The sequence below is a fragment of the Grus americana genome, chromosome Z (genome assembly GCF_028858705.1).
Source record: "Grus americana isolate bGruAme1 chromosome Z, bGruAme1.mat, whole genome shotgun sequence".
NCBI classification, from domain to species: Eukaryota; Metazoa; Chordata; class Aves; order Gruiformes; family Gruidae; genus Grus; species Grus americana.
The window spans coordinates 35,735,571-35,754,954 of NC_072891.1; the positions used below are offsets into that span (position 1 = coordinate 35,735,571).

At 38.3% G+C, this 19,384-nt stretch overlaps 1 protein-coding gene across 10 annotated transcripts in view; it reads right to left on the bottom strand.

The window, feature by feature from the left end:
- Positions 1-19,384, bottom strand: part of NFIB (nuclear factor I B) — a 236,343-nt gene that overhangs the window by 61,203 nt on the left and 155,756 nt on the right. For all 10 annotated transcript variants that reach the window (XM_054809201.1, XM_054809198.1, XM_054809206.1 and 7 more), the window contains exons 3-6: positions 15,494-15,547; positions 4,140-4,208; positions 1,897-2,017; positions 20-138 (exon numbers count right to left, since the gene is read on the bottom strand). In XM_054809201.1, coding sequence (XP_054665176.1) covers positions 20-138; positions 1,897-2,017; positions 4,140-4,208; positions 15,494-15,547 — 363 coding nt within the window. The remainder of the gene's footprint in view (positions 1-19; positions 139-1,896; positions 2,018-4,139; positions 4,209-15,493; positions 15,548-19,384) is intronic.

Below are 19,384 nucleotides of genomic sequence, written 5' to 3' on the forward strand. Positions count from 1 at the left end.
ATTGTCCCGTGTTACTCACCTTGATCTCTTTCATGCCATGTCCGACTCCCCGCAGGTGGTGAATTTGGAGAAGGATAAAAGTCTCCTGTTGGGCTTGGCTCCATATTTTCATCTATGGAGATAGTTTTGGGTCTTTTGCTGTTGAAGTAATGTGAGATTTGGCAGTGAATATGGTATGCAGCTAGCAGTGGTATACAAACTGTTTGGATTTCAACAAGCATTTAAATAGAAAGTAATTCAGGCATACAAAGCACAAAAAAGTGGGTATTAGAGCTTACATTAACTTACATAGATAATGTTATTTAATAATATGTAATGCGGGTATGTGCTTGCATTTTTCACATGATTTAGTATTTCAGAGATGGCATGAATGAGTAACATACAAAAGCCCTAAGTGTTCTCATTCAACCAGCATTTGGCTGAACAACCAAGAAATCCGTTCCTGTAACCTACCAAAGAGAGGTTGTGTCATGAGAGTCTTAAACACTACACAGAAACCACAAAAGCAAAGCAAAACACTGGAAAAGTATTACTAATAAAGTCAAGGTAAAACAGGAACTTTTCTGAATGTGTTAAGAAGGCAAAAAATGGAATTGACTGCATTTCACCAGGTCAAAATCCTAAGCTTTTTGAAGAGGTCTTAACGTGAAACAAAGGCTTTTCTTTTTAGACTAGTTTAATTAAAAACAACAAAAGGCCTGTATTTCAAGTCACAGTACATAAAATGAGGCAGCACTTCAGTACAGTGGAGGGAAGTCAAGTTTCTTTGTAATGATATATACTGAAGCCATTATGCTGACTGCCAAAGAAAACCAGGATGAAGGTTTTAATGGTGGTAGTATTATTAATAATAATATTATTAATATTAATAATACTTTTAATATTATTTAGAAAACACTGTGAGAATTAATCTGTCCATTTCTAAAATGTACTAGGTGAACTGCCAAGCTGCAAATACAATGGAATGAAATAGGGGAACATGAGCAAAATAACTCAGAAGCACCAGGCGCTGGTGAAAGCACAACCCAACCCCCTGACAGTCCTGTTAAATCCCGTCCCGCTCTGCAGACACTCCCTGACTCACTCGGGTGCAGAAAACTGGGGCATGAGAGGTCCTATAGTGCTTATGGTTTTATGGCACATGGGGCAGTTTCAGAAAGCCCAGGGGCCCCAGGGGTGTGACAGACAGTACGTTATCTGGGAGTCAGAAGGAGGACACAGCAGGTTCTCCACCCCTGTGGGACTGCCAGCTGCTCCTGAGGGAGGGAAGGGGTCTTTCTCAGAGCTGGGAGAGGGAAGCATGTTGAAGCAAGGAAGAAGTGGGTCCCTCAGATCGAATTGCCTTTAACAGGCACATGGAGGCCCTTGAGAAAAATTAGAGAGCCTGTGACTACCTCACATGGTCCTCCTTGTTCCCACTGTGCTGGGAAATGCCCCTTGGAAGGGTGAGGCAGGAAACACACTTTCATGAGCTGAGGGGATTGTCTTTATATACCTGTCCTAACGCCTTTTCCACAGGAAACGGTGTCTGTCCCAACATATCTTTCAAGACAGAGGTCCAAGAGGGAGCCCTCAAAGACAGCCTTTGTGCCTGCAAGAACCCAGCGGCATCGAGCCCTGCCAGCAGGTTCCCGGCTGCTAGACCTTCCTGCAACTCAGCAGCAGTTTCAGGATGCAAACAGTATCAACAGCAATGACGGCAATAATGACACCACTTCACATTACAAGAGTTGTAACATACATATCTGCACATAGATTATGGTAATGTATGTAAGTACCCTACCTCACAAAATCAGAGGAAATTCATAAAACAATTGACTGTTGACAGTATTTGTGAATTGCTTGTCCTACGCTATTAAACCTGGTTTCACATTACCACTTATTTCAAGTTTTTACCTGCTTGGTGGAGAGGACAAGGACCTCTGCAGATTTACACCCGAATTCATATCATGGTAGTATGGCTGGCTCGGAAGTTCTCCAATTGGGAAATTCACTCCAGTTCCCTGGGTTATGGGTGCTGAAAAACACATCATCATAACGAGTCAAAGGTAATCTATCTTTTTAGTCATCTTTTCATTTTTAACACTGGGAAAAACATCAAGATGTTACTACACGTATCTAATTTTCTGCCTCTTGCAGAAACCAAGTATGGACAAGTTCTATCAATGTTTATATATTTTTAAAAGTAAATTATCTCCCCCAGTCCCTAGAAATCCCTTAGCAGTTATGTAGATATAATGTATTTGTTGTACAACAGATAACTTGGAATCTTCAATATGAAAAAGGTAACACAAACCTCGGCACAAAGTCAAGCCTTCTGTAGAAGGACTTTTATAATGAATGAGGCAGGGTTTATAAGGACAGCTGACCTTATTTATTAAAGAACCGAAATAACTGTAAAGAACAAACTTGAGGACACACAAACTCTTTTTCCCCTTAACGTTAACTCTTTTATATTAATATCGGCCTCCTGTGCTGACAGAGTGTTTTGCTGCCTCCTGTTTCCTTCCCCATCACCACAGGTCCTGCTTTGCATATGTACACCTACACACAAACACACACGCTCAGCGTTATCTTCAGCTCCTTACAGAGTCTGTGTACCGTACGTCTTGGCATTTCGAGAATAAATTATACGTTACATATTGTGGTGTATTTACCTTTGTTCGCTGTCTGTGCATTGTGCATTTTAACTACCTTTGGCACTTAAAAGAATAATTGCATGTTGTGTAATGTATCTGAAGGTTTGTATTTTTCCTGACAGTTAAAGTACAACTCTGTTGCGGCTTGAGGTTAAACAAATGCATGGTAAGAAATCCCACAGAAACCACATGCTTTAAAGCTTATTATTAGAAGTATATGGTGTATAACAGCTGCAGAAGGTACAATTTTGTAACATAACTACTATATTGATTCTTTTTTAATCTCAACGGCCCGATACTTTACAATGTATTTAGCCACCTGACAACTAGAAGAAAGCTGTATTTCACATGCTCTTAGCCTCCTAAAACAGCAAAACCGCATCTTCAGCAAGCACAAAAAATAATATATCTTAACACTGCAGGATGGCAATGCTCAGTACTTTACCAAAGGACTTAACACAATTTTAATTATTGAATATTAATTTCTGACTACAGCAAATTAAATGACACGTGCATCTTAAGGCTCACTAAGTTAATTAAATTCCTCAAGCATCCTGACCTGGCATGAATTAACTCCTGTGCAAAATTTGGACAAACAGTTTTGGAAACTTGTGCCTCACCAGTTTTGTCCTCAACTCATCAGTAAAGAGATTTTCCTGGACCATTTACTTGTTACAATGCTGGTGTCATCACTGTGGACACTTCTAACTATAACTTTCAAGTATTTTTGTTCACTTCCTTATGAAGTCTTAAGAGAAATATTTTAATAGTGTTGAAACTAATGGGAGAAAAGAAGCATTCAGAAAGCAATGATGTCAAACGAAACTATGCACTGATTTTATGCCAAACTCTTATAGCAAATTCTTGGATGACAACAAAACAGATCTTCTTATCTATATTCAGTTTGGGTTTTATTTTTGCAACAAAAGTTTCACCTGTTCTTTTATATTTGTTGATTTGTTTTTGTGTGCATGACATTTCTGATGTCAAAACAAGCCAATGTAGTTAGAAATTCAATAACAGCCAGTGCTACAAGTAAGAGAAAGACAAGCATATAATACATTAAGTTAGTCATCCTTTATAGCCATGCTATGATTTTTCTTTTAAGAGCTACAAACTCGACAAGAAACTAAAAGAATAATCAGATGTTTTAGCACATTCCAAGGATGTGTAGGACAACTTTAAAAAGCTGCAAGTCTAACAAACAGGAGGTTTTGTTATGGATGGCAATTTTATTGACATATCAGTCCATTGAGCTGTGCAGAGGGACACATAACAAATTGATTCAATCTTTAATTATCAAAGAGACAAAAGAAGACTAATTGTTTTATTACAAACATATGCAAGATGAACTGCAATACCTGCTCAAAGATATCAAAACTGTGCGTGGTTGTATGCATTTCCTATGCATTTTGTGGATAAAAAAATCTTCAAGAAAAAAAAAAACTTCACTTGATTATAGCAGGTTTTGGAAATGACTAAATGCAAATGATAACTTACTTCTGGACACCCTCACAAGTTCCGACACGTTGAACACTCCGGATTTTACAAAACTGTCCTCAAGGTACACTGAAAAAGATCACAATACCACAATCAGTATAATGATAAGATTAATAAATAACTATAGATAAGTTTATATGCCAGCTAAAACCAGTATCAACAGAGTCCCAGAACCATAATACACAGACCAAAGTACACTGAAAGCTGATCACAGGATCTAATGAGAGCTGAAATTCAAGCAGAGGTGCAAAAAATCTTGAGGCATTGTAAGAAAGCCATGTTTTAATGTGCGTATGAAAACTAACAAGCAACACACTGACTTCCAGCTAACCACCCAGAAAATGTCTAAAAACTAGTTCCTTTTGTTAATATCTAAGTCAGTATTGACCTAAGAACTGTATCAGTTGGTCTAAGCAATTTCACTATAGAGCAGTCCTGTCCTCGCATACATTTCTGCTAAATAGATTTTTGCTTAACTCTTACCGTGCTGATAATGACTTCACACTACCTCCTCCATTACCAGATCGTCACCTCTGAGGCAGATGAGGGTTTTACTATTATTTCCAGTAAAAGCAGGAACTGGGTAAAACAGCTGAGCTGTTCAGTGGGTTTTGTATATGCATGCTGAACTATATATCTAGAAACAAACCTATGTTTAAGAAACTATGTATTATTGTTTTGGCTTATGTTTACCTATTCTACGATAAATGTATATATGTTCCCTGCCATGAAATTCAGGCACAACTTGGAGTACCGCAGTGAAACAACAGCTGATAATCAAGATTTAGCTCAGTTGAGTAACTAGATACCTCACAAAAAGTGAGCTGAGTAACTCAGGTTTCTGTGGAAGTCTCGTAACAATAATCACTGCATAAGCTGACTTGACTGAATTTGGGATTACATGACTCACAGCCTGTACAGATAGGACATCCAACCATTTACCAAAAGAAATATTTAGATCTATACTTGGTGCACACTGCTGCTCCAACAGCCTTACTTTTTTATTTGCTTTCATGTGAGGCAGTGCACTAGGGATTTCTTACTATGGTTTCTCTAGTCTCTTTTCTGAATTAGCACAGATTTTTTCTTTTGGAAATACACTGTCAATTTTCTGTTCCAAATGTTTGAATAAGTAAAAGAACTCTAAATGTCTTAACTAACAAAACAAACAAACAAACAAAAAATGCATCTACAGGAATATTTACTGATTTGGAAAACAATGGTTTAGTACTGTTCTCTTTAGGTTTCTTTTGGCAATTACTGCTTTCATCTTCAAATAATTTAAGAAAACACTGCCAGTATAATCAGAAAAGTGAATGTAAAAGCAGTACAGTTCACTTGAGAGATCTGTCCTTGGTACATCTGGAGGGCAGAGGCAAAAAGACCCATTTTCACTGCTTACTAGCAGGGCCACAGAGCCACCTCACTCAGCACCTCTGATATTATTTACCAGTGCAGGTATAAACAATGCACCTGACAACTCGGGCCGAAAGAATGTGAACACATCCAGCTGAGGACATTTCCTGACATCTCTGTAACACTGTTACAGCTATAAGAGAATGTTAGTCTTCCCCAGCTGAAAGACCATCCCAGGAGCAAGTGCGGTAGGTGTGCAGAGCACTGTAGGCCTGTGGGATCATCCTGAATGATGTTATGCTAATGCCATCATCTTCTCATCTTCCAGTCAACTTCACTTCATTTGGTTTCCCTGCATGCCACTTCATATGATATCCCTGTACGTCTTTATTTGCAATAGTAGCTTTGCAGGCTTCCCTCTCTTTTTTCTTCACTTCCTTTCACATTCCTCTCCCTCTCATTTTCAACTGCTTCTCTCCATATCCATTACTTTTTCCTCTCTTATTGTCCTTCACCTGGATGTTGCAGGCCTCTCTGCAACCTTACTCATATCCAGTTTCTAAGAAACAAGAGCTTTTCTCTTTCATCTTCTCCATTCTCTTGAACCCTTTCTCCATATTTTTTGTGTGGATGAAAACACGACATGGCTTCTCAAATATTTACTTCTTTACTTGACAGAACTTGGCATACCCATATCATAAAAAATTGCAAAGAGTTAATGTTTCTTTTTCCCTTCTGCCTCTGTTTTAATTTTTTAACCTAAGAATGGGCAAGCTGGATGAACCACTAGTAATTCCTCTGACAACGGCAATCTTTCCCTTCTCTGCCTATTTCCTCCAGCAGGAATAGTCTGAAGCAGTACAAGCAAGGGAGATTTCCAAATAAAAATTTGGTTTCTTGATTTTAGTTGGCCTGTAAGTGAAGTGTGGCTTAAAGCCAGTGTACAAACATGCAGCCAGCTCTGGAGCTGGTAATGAGACAAGACTGAACTTCTCTGCTGCTTATCCAAATACCACTACTTTGAAGCACAACTTCTCTCATTCAAGTTACGCTAACTTGGGAGGAGCTTTACTCAAGTGCAGATTAGTCAAGCTATCATTACAGTGGGAACAAGGCCCAAGGCTCATACTAAAAAAAAGAAAATGCCCATGTAGGATTTTATATGTAAGAACACAGATGTGTACATGCGTATGCACACACACACACAGACACACGTGTTTAATCTTCAGCCGTCTCTCATGAATTCTTGTTTTTTCTCACTGTCAATACTGAGAACACTCACATAACATAAAGAGCAATATAGTGTGTTTCTCTCTTCGTGATATGAAATCGAAGCAGGGAAAAAATTCTGCCACTGCGTGGTACCACTATTTATCACCTCTCACAGAAGGATGCATTGCTGACTGATGGATCGCTGTCTTTCACTCAGGTTTCACCCTGACTTGGATGGTCCAAAAATAATGACACCCACAGATATATGCAAATGCTTTGCCTGGCATTAGGAAAGAAAGGGAAACTGCAGCTATTGTCAATCTCAATCAACTTAAAAAAACAGCTCTTTCTTTTTCTCTATGTAATGTGATGAAATATTATTAAAATTGACACAACAATAAACAATTTATGTCACAGGCAATGAGCAACTACATCCTGAGCCTTATGTTCTAACAGGGAAGATGGATTCCAGTGGTGCCTCCAAGTGCAGAAAAATAAACCCAGTATGTTCAGTTCCAGCACCAGTGGACTTCAACAGTTTTAACTAGTTAGGAAGCCAATCCTTGGTGAGTATGTTACAGAATTGTTCTTGGCCCTCAGATGTGCAATAGCAAAATGTTTTGTGCCATTAAACTGCTGTAATTTGTTGCAGAAACATGCACTCTACATACAATAATGGATGAACAGCAAAAATTTATGCAGCAGGAAAACAGTATAGGACATTTTAACTTTCTGGTGTGAGACACTGACTTTTACCTTGTGAAGCTGAATAAGAGTTAACTTTCATATTCACATTATTACACTGCAAGCAAGAAAAAATATGAGGTGATACTCTGTATCGTATAGGTCTTACTGTTTTTTTGATTAAGCATTCCCCACTGCACTGCTTGCATTAACATCTTAAAGAGCCTTAAATTAGCATTCTTGGTGTGTGTTTCTGATCTGCTCAGTACAGAAACTAATGCACTTGATAACAGTCTATCATTGTATTTCTCATAGAGGATTTACTGTGTCTTTTGATGGTCATGATATCACTTTGCTGCCTATATTGTTCAAACCTAATATAAGCATGGAATACTGTAATTTACTGAAACTCCTGTTGCCTGAGAGATGACACTCTCTAAAATGCATTTCACTAATTGTCATTATTCTTAAAACTTTGAGTTCTATAAAAAGAATGTTTCTGTCAAAACCATCATAGCGCAATTCTGTATAAACAGTAACTTTCAAACTCCATAAATAACACTGGATTTTTTTTCTGTATTTCCTTTTAGGTTTTGTAATGGTGAGTAAAAAATCCATCTTCTCTCTAACCATTTTTACAGAAAGCTCATTTCTGAAAAATACATTTTGCAAACAATGCTACAATGACCAAAGCAGTCATCAAGGATGAAAGATAAACGGGTTAAGCTGAGCAGCAGTTCTGATCAAGCTGCTCTCATACAGTCAGTAACAGGAAAAAACTTCAGTAATGCCTCCAACTGCTGTAGAAGTTATTCTGTCCTATTCCTTATACATCTTCCACTCTATTTCTGTGCTATGCCATCAGGAGCTGAGTTATAAGTATAGCTTTTAACCATGCTAAGACCTAAAATGGGGGGGAAAAAAAGGTGTTTAAACCAACCGAAAAATGTTTTCAGTTTGCACTAACATGTACTGTAAAAGGCTTGTTCTTACATTACTTAAAAGCTTACCAGTGACGTCTGGCTTTACAAATCTTTAACCAGCCTTTTTTATATCTTATGATTTAATTGTACTTTTATGAATAGAACGCCTGTTTATGTTCTGCTGCATATAGACTAGTGCCAAAACATAAAATTGCTTCCTGGTATCATTAAATATCTAATTTTTCCACTGATACAGCCTTGATTTTGAGCAACTTATAAAGCAGGAGTAAGGATCCAATCAGTGCAGGGAAAAAAAAACAAATTGTGTTACTGTACTTTTATTTCTGGATCTTTAAAAACAGGAATTATAAAGCAGTAGATAGACTTACTAGCAGTGAGACAAGTTCAACATCAGGAGCTACTGTGAGAAGGAAGGCTGGAAGCTTCAGCCTGGTGTACAAAATACTAGCAGAGAGCTGTAGCTTGACTTTGTTATGCACCGTAATGTTCTGGATGCTGCTACAGTTTTGTTTGACTTCTGAAACTGCTACAATTAAAGATTAAATAATTTCATTGTATTGTTTCTTTGAAAACTGACTTTTTAAGGTCAGCTCCTGCTGCTTTCTGCAATATCTAACTTCTACAGGAAGATCTTTAATTTCAGCAGGAATCCTAGTAGCATACAGCTACTATTCACAGGCAGAACTGGTAGTGAAAAATTAGTCTCACACTGTTCATAGTAAGTTAACATGCAGTCAGCAGACTCGCAGTTTGTTTTCTTATTGCATGCATTTTGAAGCTAGTATCTCAAAAAGAGTAGCAGAAACAGTTTCCCACTGATCCAGAATTTCTTGAAGGCAGTTAAGGGGGGATAACGTGAGCCAAGGAGTGACACAGAAGATTTCAGTGATGATGTCATTTGAAACAGTTGAATACAGTCTGACCAGAGAATGAGACTATTTTGGTTATCGTGGATTGTCCCACAGTTTATTTTGGTTGGGTTTTTTTCCTTAAACTTGCAATGATGTTGAAACTGGTAAAGGAAACAAACATTGCAAAAAGATCCCCTGACTTCATTGAACATTTTAGCACAATAAGGGACTAAGAAGCTGCCCGTGCCATTTTCAAAAACAAATGAGATTTTCAGTACTCTCAAGTTAATAACCAGAACTATAATATCATTCAATGCTGCAGTAATTTGAAGAAGTAAACACCTGGTTTAATGGACTCTGGAATACACGTACTGGAATCCAAGAACTGAGTTGCCCCAAAACCTAGCAAGAAACAGAAAGGGTAACTCCTACAAATACATACCGCCTTCAACTCCAAAGGGTCTCACGTTATATACAAATTACAGCCAAGATTTAAAAAGAGGTTGGGGGAGTTGCTTCTAAACAGCTACAGGACTACTGGGTACCAAAAAGGAATTTTCTGGTGCCAAGTCAGGTTTCTGGAATTCTAACTAGTAACACAGGAGTTTTTAGTAAATTCTTGTTCTCTGCATGCTTTGAAGTAAAACCCATTGCGCTCATCCTAGAACACAGTGGCATCGAAAGTGAACACAGCATCATTTATTTACACAGTAAGTTCATAAAAACAGATAGCCGGTGCAAACAAAAATTCAGAAGTAATCCTAAGCCAGTAGACAGCAGTAATTACCCACACCAAATTTCAAACCAGCATGTTAAGGCCACAAACTCTTCCTCTTGAAAAAAGGGGCTGTACAATCTGTGCAGGTTTCTGATTGTCGAGATAGCACAGCTGCGCACTGCCCCCAGAATGCCCCACCTGGCTCAGGGCTGAGAGGCTGATGAGGAAGAGTATCACCTCTCAATCACTGGCATTACTAATTCATAGAGCATTTGGGAAAGGGAGAACTGCACAGAAAATCAAGCCCTGACCAAACCCAGCCCTGTTTTATTTGAAGATCACTATCTGACATGGCATGGCTGCAGGCATACGGGAAACAGCAAGCATTTCAGAATATCCACTCCCATGCTGAAAAAGCTAGGTGAATGTATGATTGTTTAAATACAATTCTGTCTGAATCCCCAAATTGCTACTATGGCATCATTGCTTTCACTAGAAATGCTGCTTACCATGATGAAGCCAGGGAATATCTCTTCTATTCCTATTAATTAGGGGGCTAATCCCCCATTCACAAGAGGGTAACTTGCAATACAGTAAAATAATCAAACCATCTGTGTTCTGAGTCATTCAAAACTCAAAGATACTTGCTTATTGCATTTCTAAAAGAGAGAAAAGGTTACTTTTCAGAAGTTATTTCTGAAACTATACATTCTGAAACTTAAAACTGAAATACTTCTATCTAAACCAGTCATATATAGGCAAATTTATTAGATAATTCTTAGGACTTGATCCAAAAAGAATGTTCTCTTTCCCATATGAAAACACAAAAAAGCCTTTGGGGCTCTACAGCTGCAAAAGAGATTTGCATATTGAGAGATAGGTGAGGCTGCTTTTTGGTTGCAAGCTTTTTGGCAACATCTTTAATTAGAAAAAAAAAAAAAAAAAGATGGTGATTTCACTCGGGTCTTCTTTGGAAATGGTTCCCAGAATAAAATTTCTGGTGAAAATAGAAGGGGAAAACCAATTCCAGAGCAGTGAAGCTGGGGCTGGGGATTCACATAACTATGCCTCATTCAGATTAAGGATCTTATCACTAGATGAATTCCCTGACAACATATCATGGGATACCGTGGAGGAAAGAAGAAGTGGGGAGGAATGAAAGGCGGAGAGACAGTTTCTCAATCTCTCTGTCTAAAAGTGTGCCATCCCATATAAATAATGTAATATTCATTAGCACACAGGCTCAAACCTGAGTTGTCTGTGTTCCTCATTCAGCCCTGACTGATGTCTCAGAGTCTTCAAAATTTATGTGAAATTATTCCTTGGACCAGCTAAAGTGGAGTAAATTCTATCATGAAGAAAAAAAATAGCAGGTCCCACTTGCTAGGAAACATAGCTCTAATAACCTCTGAACTCAGCTGCTTGGATAAAAGCAAAAATCCCAACACACTTGTCTTCCCTCACCAATGAGGTTCATAGCTTTCTATGTCAGGATGGTTAAGTTTCCTTTGCACCTTCTGAAAAGTTGTCTTTTATGTTCCCCGATGCTGGACAAGAATAGCTCTGAAATCTTGAGGGAACCTGTACAAGAAGAGACTATTCTCCTCCCAGCTCCATCCAGAAGACAAAAGATGAAGGACATGAAGCACCAGTAGCAACTGGTATCCACTCCCTCAGGTTTCCAGTTTTCTTGATTTCTCAAACTGTACTCAATTGCCTACGCTATCTTATTGTCCTATCAAGATAACATTTTACTCTATCTATTTCTTACTGTTATTTTAGCAGCTTAAAAAGACTGTGTTCAAAGATTTAAGCAACATGGGAACAACTGGACACAGCAGTGTTAACGCTGGTGTATAAAATCAAGTCTGCCAAGCAGCAACCTTCCACCAATGGCAGGTGGCAAGTAACCTTATTAACGTCAAACAGTTGTGGTCAGCAGGCAGTAAGTAAGAGAAAGTAAAATAGAGCAGAACAAACCCCAAAAAATCCTCTACTAGAAGAAGTGGCTGGTAAGGATTGTATCACTGCAGACCAAATTGTTATGGCTGATTTCAATATCATTAGCTTACTAGTAGTTCTAGATGGTTTTCTCTTTTTGCTCACCCTCATACATCCCTAACAGATGTACTTACTAAAAGATCACTCCGTCTTCAGTGCATACCCTCCCACAACTTTGCAGCTATTTCAAAACACACATGTTAAAGAAGACTTATTTTTTAGATTTTATTAACCTATGTAAAAGACCTATGGGATTTGCAGGGACCAAATACACCACTACACTGAAACTGCCATGCTAGGTCTCCTCCAATAGCCTGCCTTCAGCAGTAGCCCTGAACAGATGCCCAGTAGAATAGTAAGAAACAAGGCAGGCCTAAAGTATTTGTGGGGTTTTTTTGACTGATAGTGTCCAAGGATCCAAGTATGTTCAGTTTTAAAACTTATTAATCCAGGTGTGCTTCTATCTGTTTAGTCACCCTCAATGGATCCATGGACATGTCCATTCTCTCTTTGAAATCATGTGAACTTCTAAGAGTTAGCACTGTGCTAGCATAACATAAGCTTTTAGATTCCAGGAAGTTAATGACTAACATGGACAACAGCAGTGTTCAAACTCTTCTCCTCTCTCAGTTCAGTTCAGTTCAGTTCAGCTCATCTATCTGTTTGGAACCTATTTAACAATCCCTGCAGCAAAGTGACCTTACAAGCCAGCTCTCAGACAAGAAAGTTTCATTCTTGAGAAATATACTAGTTATTGAAAAATAAAACTTAGAGGACAATATCCCTGGATCTTGCTACAAAAGCTACGTACCACTTTCACCACAAGCTACACCATCTTAATACTGTATTATGCTATCAAAGTGTTCAGTGTATTTTTAGGAACATATAAAGAATTCCAGCAAGTGCTCTTAATGTTCTTTTGTTTGGCAAGTGACATTACCCTCCCTCCATGGTTAAGACAGCAAATTACCAGACACCCTAAAGAATGCAACAGTCTAGCCAAACCTAGAAAAACCCACTTTTAACACCAGCAGCCTCGCCAACTACCACTCAGTTTCCAACCTCCTCTTCCTTGGCAATGTCTTTGTGAAGGTAGTGGCATCCAAAAGCTAAGAGCACCTATCGCTTGCCAGCGCCCTGGCTCCTTGACATACAGGCATCAGACGAAAACATGATAGAAGAACAAACCCTCCTGGCACTGCCAGTCCGCATGCTCCTGGCCTGGGACCAAAAACAAACCTCAGAGTGGATATCCTCTGGGGCTCTGACAAAAGTGACTGCCTGGTTCTAATAATAAGACTCATGTGAAGTTTAATAAGAAAGAACAGGACAGCAGTCCTTTTCCCAGACAAGCTGAACAGAGTGCAACTCCCTCTCATTCTCCTGCACAGCCCCAGAAGTTCTGTGTTCTGCAGTCCCACAACCCTCAATGCTTTCTCCCTGCCAGTTTAACCCCAAGATGGTATCACACAGGGAAGCTGAATGATGCTAGAAGTGCATGTATCCTCAAATAGACAGATGACATTCAATTATGCCTCTGTCTCTGCTTAAATGAAGGGTTTCAAGGGAAGTAAGGCACAGCTTCCATTTTCTGTCCCCACTTGGCAGCAGATAAAGGAATAATACTGCCATCAGTGACTCCAAAGCATGAGAAAGTGTTATGCTCAAATTTCAAGCAGAAAGTTTCATGATGAAACCAGCAGCAGATTTCTCTGCCCTCTGTCTCTCTCTACATTCTGGGACACTGGAGTTTGCCAAACATTGGGGCATCTGGTCTTGCCCAGATGCTACCCAAAGAAATCCCCAGATTCTGTTGCTGGCAGCAAGATTACTCCTTGCTGGAGTAGCCTGGGGTTGAGTCTGAGGGCTGGTGAGACTGGACTCACTAGAGGATGTGATCCTTCACCAGTGAAATACGTATTTCTACCTTCCTACTCGAAACACTAAATGGTACTTTAAAAACAGAATTTTAAAACATGTGAAAGGTGAGTTTCTAGGCCCTGCCTTCAACCTCCCAAACTCAAAGGCTACAAAGGATCCTTCGAAATGATGAGGGGTAATGTATTTGGCTTTTCTCACACTCACAAACACAGATATTCTAAAACAAAAATAAATGCTCTACAGCTAAATGCTCCAAGTTTTACAAAACTGTGATTATCTGTGAGGAAATTTTTAGGTTTGTTTTAGGTGTAAATTTGCTGGTTTGGGTTTTTAAACCACTATCCTACATAATTTATGTCACGTATTTAATAGAGAAATAAAAGCCTACTCATAACATCCCACACAGTTTGGAGAGAAACAGCATCAAAGTCTCCAGCCAAAAGTGATTTCAAGCCTGCATCATCCCTTGAAAAAAAAAAAATCACCTTAAAAAATTGCTTTAAAAAGAGCTTACCACGTTATTTGACTTGTTCTGCCCTCATGTCTCTAAAACATATCTGCAACCTTCCAATATATGCTTCTGGGTTTTATATTACAGGAATGTGGCTTTCTGTATAATGAGCTATGATAGATCTACCGCTTTTGGGTATTCACATGCAACACACATGACATATTCCACCACATACAGAGAACACTTTGATCGTATGCATAGTACAAAACTGCAGAGCCACAACGCAGGCTGTTTTTCCTAATGTTTAGACAGATCCAGAAAATATTCATGTATATGTAATAGCCCAGCATCACACAATTACTTCTTGGTTAGAGTGTGGTTCATTTTGCATTTAGAAAAAGAGCAAATTGAGTTAGTTGCAGCTTATTTCAGATAGACACTTCTTCTGAGAGCTGAAATGACAAGATACATCATGACCGTGGTGGCAGGAATCATTCCTTGCTCATTAAGAAATGATAGTATGTCTGTCACACTTGTTTGTCTTACCCTGATAAAATTTATAAAACAACAAAGTTTTACAACATTTACTAGCACAGCCCAATTGATTAGAAGGATAACTGCACAAAAATACAAAGAACCTTTGGTCTTAACCGTGTGGAATGGCGGAGTCTGGGTTCAATTTTCTTTTGAATTTTTATTTTTATAGAAGCCTTGAAAGGACTGTTTACATTGACATCTCACCCCCCCAAAAAATTCTAAATGTTGCTAGCATGACTCATTAACAACACATTCAAAAACTGCTCAGAGCTGATATGAAAGGTATAAAAAACATTTGCATTTTATAATGCACATATAAAATAAAAGTAAAGAACCTAGTAGCTCAGGCTACAGGCTTTAGTAGTAGGTCAACTATGTTATGTTGGAGATAAAAGAATAATTGTAGCATTTTAAGACTTTTATAAAAGTAAAGTTGTTTGGGATCTTGTGTCCTTACTCCTCTGCCCATCCCCACTTACAAAATTCTAAAAAAAAACATGAACTGAAAGAAAAATTCCTTCGATTAAATGAATGTTGATGAAACTACAATTGAGGCATTGACAGTTTAAAAGAACTAAAATAATCACAGCTTGTCCTGATTATATGTACTTACCAGTGCAAAACAGGTTGCTGACCAATTATGCTCTCTTTAACTATCAACAGTAGTATCTTTGTTCTCAAACAATGTTAGATGCACATGCTGTGGAACTTATATTTACCTGGTGGATTCTTGGCAGGATCATTGTGGCTTGGACTTCCTGGTTGTCCAGAATCTATAAAGAAATGGAAGAAATGTTTTACTAATTTGTTTTGAAAGTATCTCACAACCTTTTAATACTGTCCTTCAGTATTAAACTAATACTTAACTTTGTTCTTTAAAGGTCATTTCCCTGACTTTCTACATGAAGGCATTATTGAACAAACACACTATACGTAACCCATCTTATGCAGAAGCAGAAACATTGTGAAAGATGCAATGATCCTAGTAAGAGGAACTCATAGATCACTGAATAAGGACAAGAGAGTCATTCAGGTAAATACTCAAGTTGTAAACACATCTACAAGAGTACCTTTTCATTCCCTTTCCCTCCATCCCCCAAATATAATATTGCATAATCAGCAAAGCAGAGGTAATTTCTTCTCAGGCAATGACCAGAAAGACGCACTGGATCAGGCAACTAATGGCGTTTGCAGTGATGAGTCCTGTTTCTTTACCCTTTCCTTAAAGCACAAAGGTCTACACTGCTTCTGCAAACTCAGGACTGCACAGAAGATACGACTATCCATTTTAATACAATATAGGCTTTGCGTCTGTGAGAATTACTGTTGTGAAATTAAGATTATATAACATAAAAACTAACAAAACCCAAACCCTGTAGACTTCAAAGAGTGTTCTTTTCATGAAACATGCACCTAATGAATTGAGAGGATAATGCGATTTGATGTTAACACATTAAATAATATCTTTATTCATAGAAGCAGTTGCTTTTAAAACTATCTACTTTTTGCTTATACCCATACCAATAATATAACAAAACCCTGCTCCACTGCAAGAAATCGTTATTAACTAAGTAAGACATGACAGGCATTCTTGTATGCAAAGAGAATAAGAAATTAAACTAAGCACAACCATTTGTTGTGTACATAGGTATCCAAAATGGAGCAGTTTTACAGTCTGAATAAAAAATATCCATTATTTTAAATGTAGCTGTGTTTGTTAGTAGTACAGGACCACCAAAAAATTGCATCATAGCACTACAGCAATTGCTACTGCCAAATGGCCCCCAGTTCTTGAATGCATTGCTGCTTACAGTGTCCAAATTAAAGAAAAAAAGATAGAAAAGGAGAAAGCACATATCAACGAATACTTGTCCATCAACCCCTATCACTTCTTCTTAAAGCCAATGTAGCCTTCAACCTAGAATGAAAGATTCCCTCCACCTGCTACATGAAGTTCATTGAAATCTGTTACCATCTGTTATATAGTTTAGGAAACATGCCCTGACACACATGCCTCTCAAGCAGTTTCAGTTAACACAAGCTTGATTCTACAGAAGATATTATCTGAGATGGAAATCCATTTCACAGTTCAAGTTCTACTGAATTCATCTGAATTGTCACAGAAGACAAGCATCTGGCGATCTACCAGAGCACTGGAAGACCAAGACACGTGTGAAACTCAGTTCTGATGCTATTGAAAACACAACCAAATTTTCCAGTACTGAATGAACTCACTCTTGCACACAATAAAATACACATTGGATAGTGAATTTCACATGAAATTGCCTCTATCTTCTTCAACACTGGGTAGGAAGAATGAAGGGCAGGCCTCCCTGAACATCTCGTGGTTTGGGCACTTGGGCGCTCTTAAGAGTCCCACTGTACAGCACAATATGTAGCCACTCAGTATGCCTCTTTCTTTCAATGATAAGATACAGAGCACCCCTTTAAAAAATCAACTCAAGTTAACTTGAAAACACAGTCAGCTACAAGAAATGCTAAAAATATGATGCTTCTCTGCATATGGACATTTATATGGACAAAGGTCCTTTCTCCTGTGTTGCAATGGGAAGGTTCACCCTGCAGGGGGTGAACTTTAATATCCTTCCAAGAGGCATTCTCTGCTTCTGCAAACGATACATATCATTATTCAAATTATCAGAGAGGATTAATTTTACACAGCAATGGTCTGAGTGTAAAACTACTGCAGATGAGTGGCTAACAAGTGTCAATTTAGTAGCAGATGCACCCAATAAAGCTTGGACAGTCTAGCTTGGGGAACACAGAGATTTGAAACTGGATTAATTAAGAGGCCTATCAGAAAACAGCCTTTGAAGTTTTCTTCTGTTAAAATTTACTAGAAAGATGCACAAAGTGAAGAGTATATTTTAGTTCTTGCACAGCAATTTGCCTTTACACCTACTTTCTCATTGTCAACACAGCCACTTTCTGGATCCAGGATTTAAAGATTTATAGTCATTTAAACAATTCTTTTTCATATTATACAAAGATAAACTGAGCAAAGAATTTTCCAGTTATAGGGATAAGCAGTTGCCTAGTTGTTATAATTTGCCAGTCAGACTTAGCTTTGTTTTATGTTAACTACTCATCAATTACGATTTTTACAGATTGATTCTCACACAGTGTTTTGGGCAGTACATGCTACAAACACATTCACCAGCAGAGTCTCAATGATCTTGAGAAAGCAAAGAATTATTGTAAGCTGAATATGAGAAGCAACCTATCTCATCCTTCGCTTATAGCTGTTGAGAAAGCAAAGAATTGTATTCTGTATGAGAGTATCAACCTATCTAACTCTGCACTTAAAGCACACAGAAGCATCTCATTATTAGGATGAAAGACACAGACCTGAGATGGCCTGTGACGATCGAATTTTCTTACCAGTGACAGTAATTATAAAGCACTCTCCTGATTTGATTGGATGCAAATAGCCTTGCAAAGTACAAGAGGGCCATGATCATTATAGGAATAAATTATATGAACAACTTAATTTATACACAGAACATTGAATGAAAAGAGACATTGGAGCAATGGTCTTCTAAATCAGGGAATAAGAGGCATTTTTTGAAAGCCACAGAAACTAAGGAAGCAAAAGAAATGTTAAGACACTTTAAATCTTTCTTTGTCCTCATCTGCACAAGATCATTAATTAACAACATGAGCCCGGGGTTTAAAAATTGCAGGCTTTTCTTCCAGTGTGATGGAGAAAGACATAAACCAGACTCATTGTCTGTCTAGTTGGCTTTGCATTCAATTTTCCCACCAAATAATTCTGTGCACATTAAAAAAAAAATCCTTTCTAAGTTAGAAGTTGTAAGCAAAGCTATACAACTAGTAGCAAATAAAACCCCATCATGTAAATGTGATGAAACTGAAATTTTCAACATTGTCATTTAGGTAGTTCCCAACTGTAACTTCCCTTAGTTTATTCTTTTTCTTTGTTTTTTGTGGGCTGGGGGCAGGGGTGTGTGTGGTTTGTCTGTTTGTTTCAAAAACCTCCTCAAATTTTACCGTCAATGTGCTTTTCTTGAAAAAATTCTACCACACAGATCTTATCCTTATTTGCTACAGAGCAAAAGCTCACCTACACGTACCATTTCCACAGAACAGCTTTCATATGCACCTCACAACTACGGTGAGCATATCTTCTGCTCTGCTCTTCTTGGTGCTGACTGCTCCAAGAGTCAGCGGCTCATGCCTTGATAAGTTATTGCCCCGTGGATGAACAGTTTACATGAGAATGGTCCAAGCCAGCCTCTTCTCTTATCTGGTAGATGTTCATGTAACCTAGATACACTTTATGTATAATTTATCATGATTCAGCATGGCTAGCACCAGGACATTCAAACTCTTTATCTCAAATTACTCTTTCTTTTGTAAGACAGTATGAAAGGATGAATCAAGAAGCTGGCATGTTTTATACTGAATTGTTTCCATTTCTAGGGATCAATCCCAATGAGTAGTTGTGAGACCAGGCAACTCTCACTGCAGCCACAGTTAAGTAAAACTGATACATCACTCCTGGCTTCAGAAGGCAGAGGGGAAAAAAAAAAAGCTCATGGTTTGCCATCAGGTGAGAGATCAGGTGC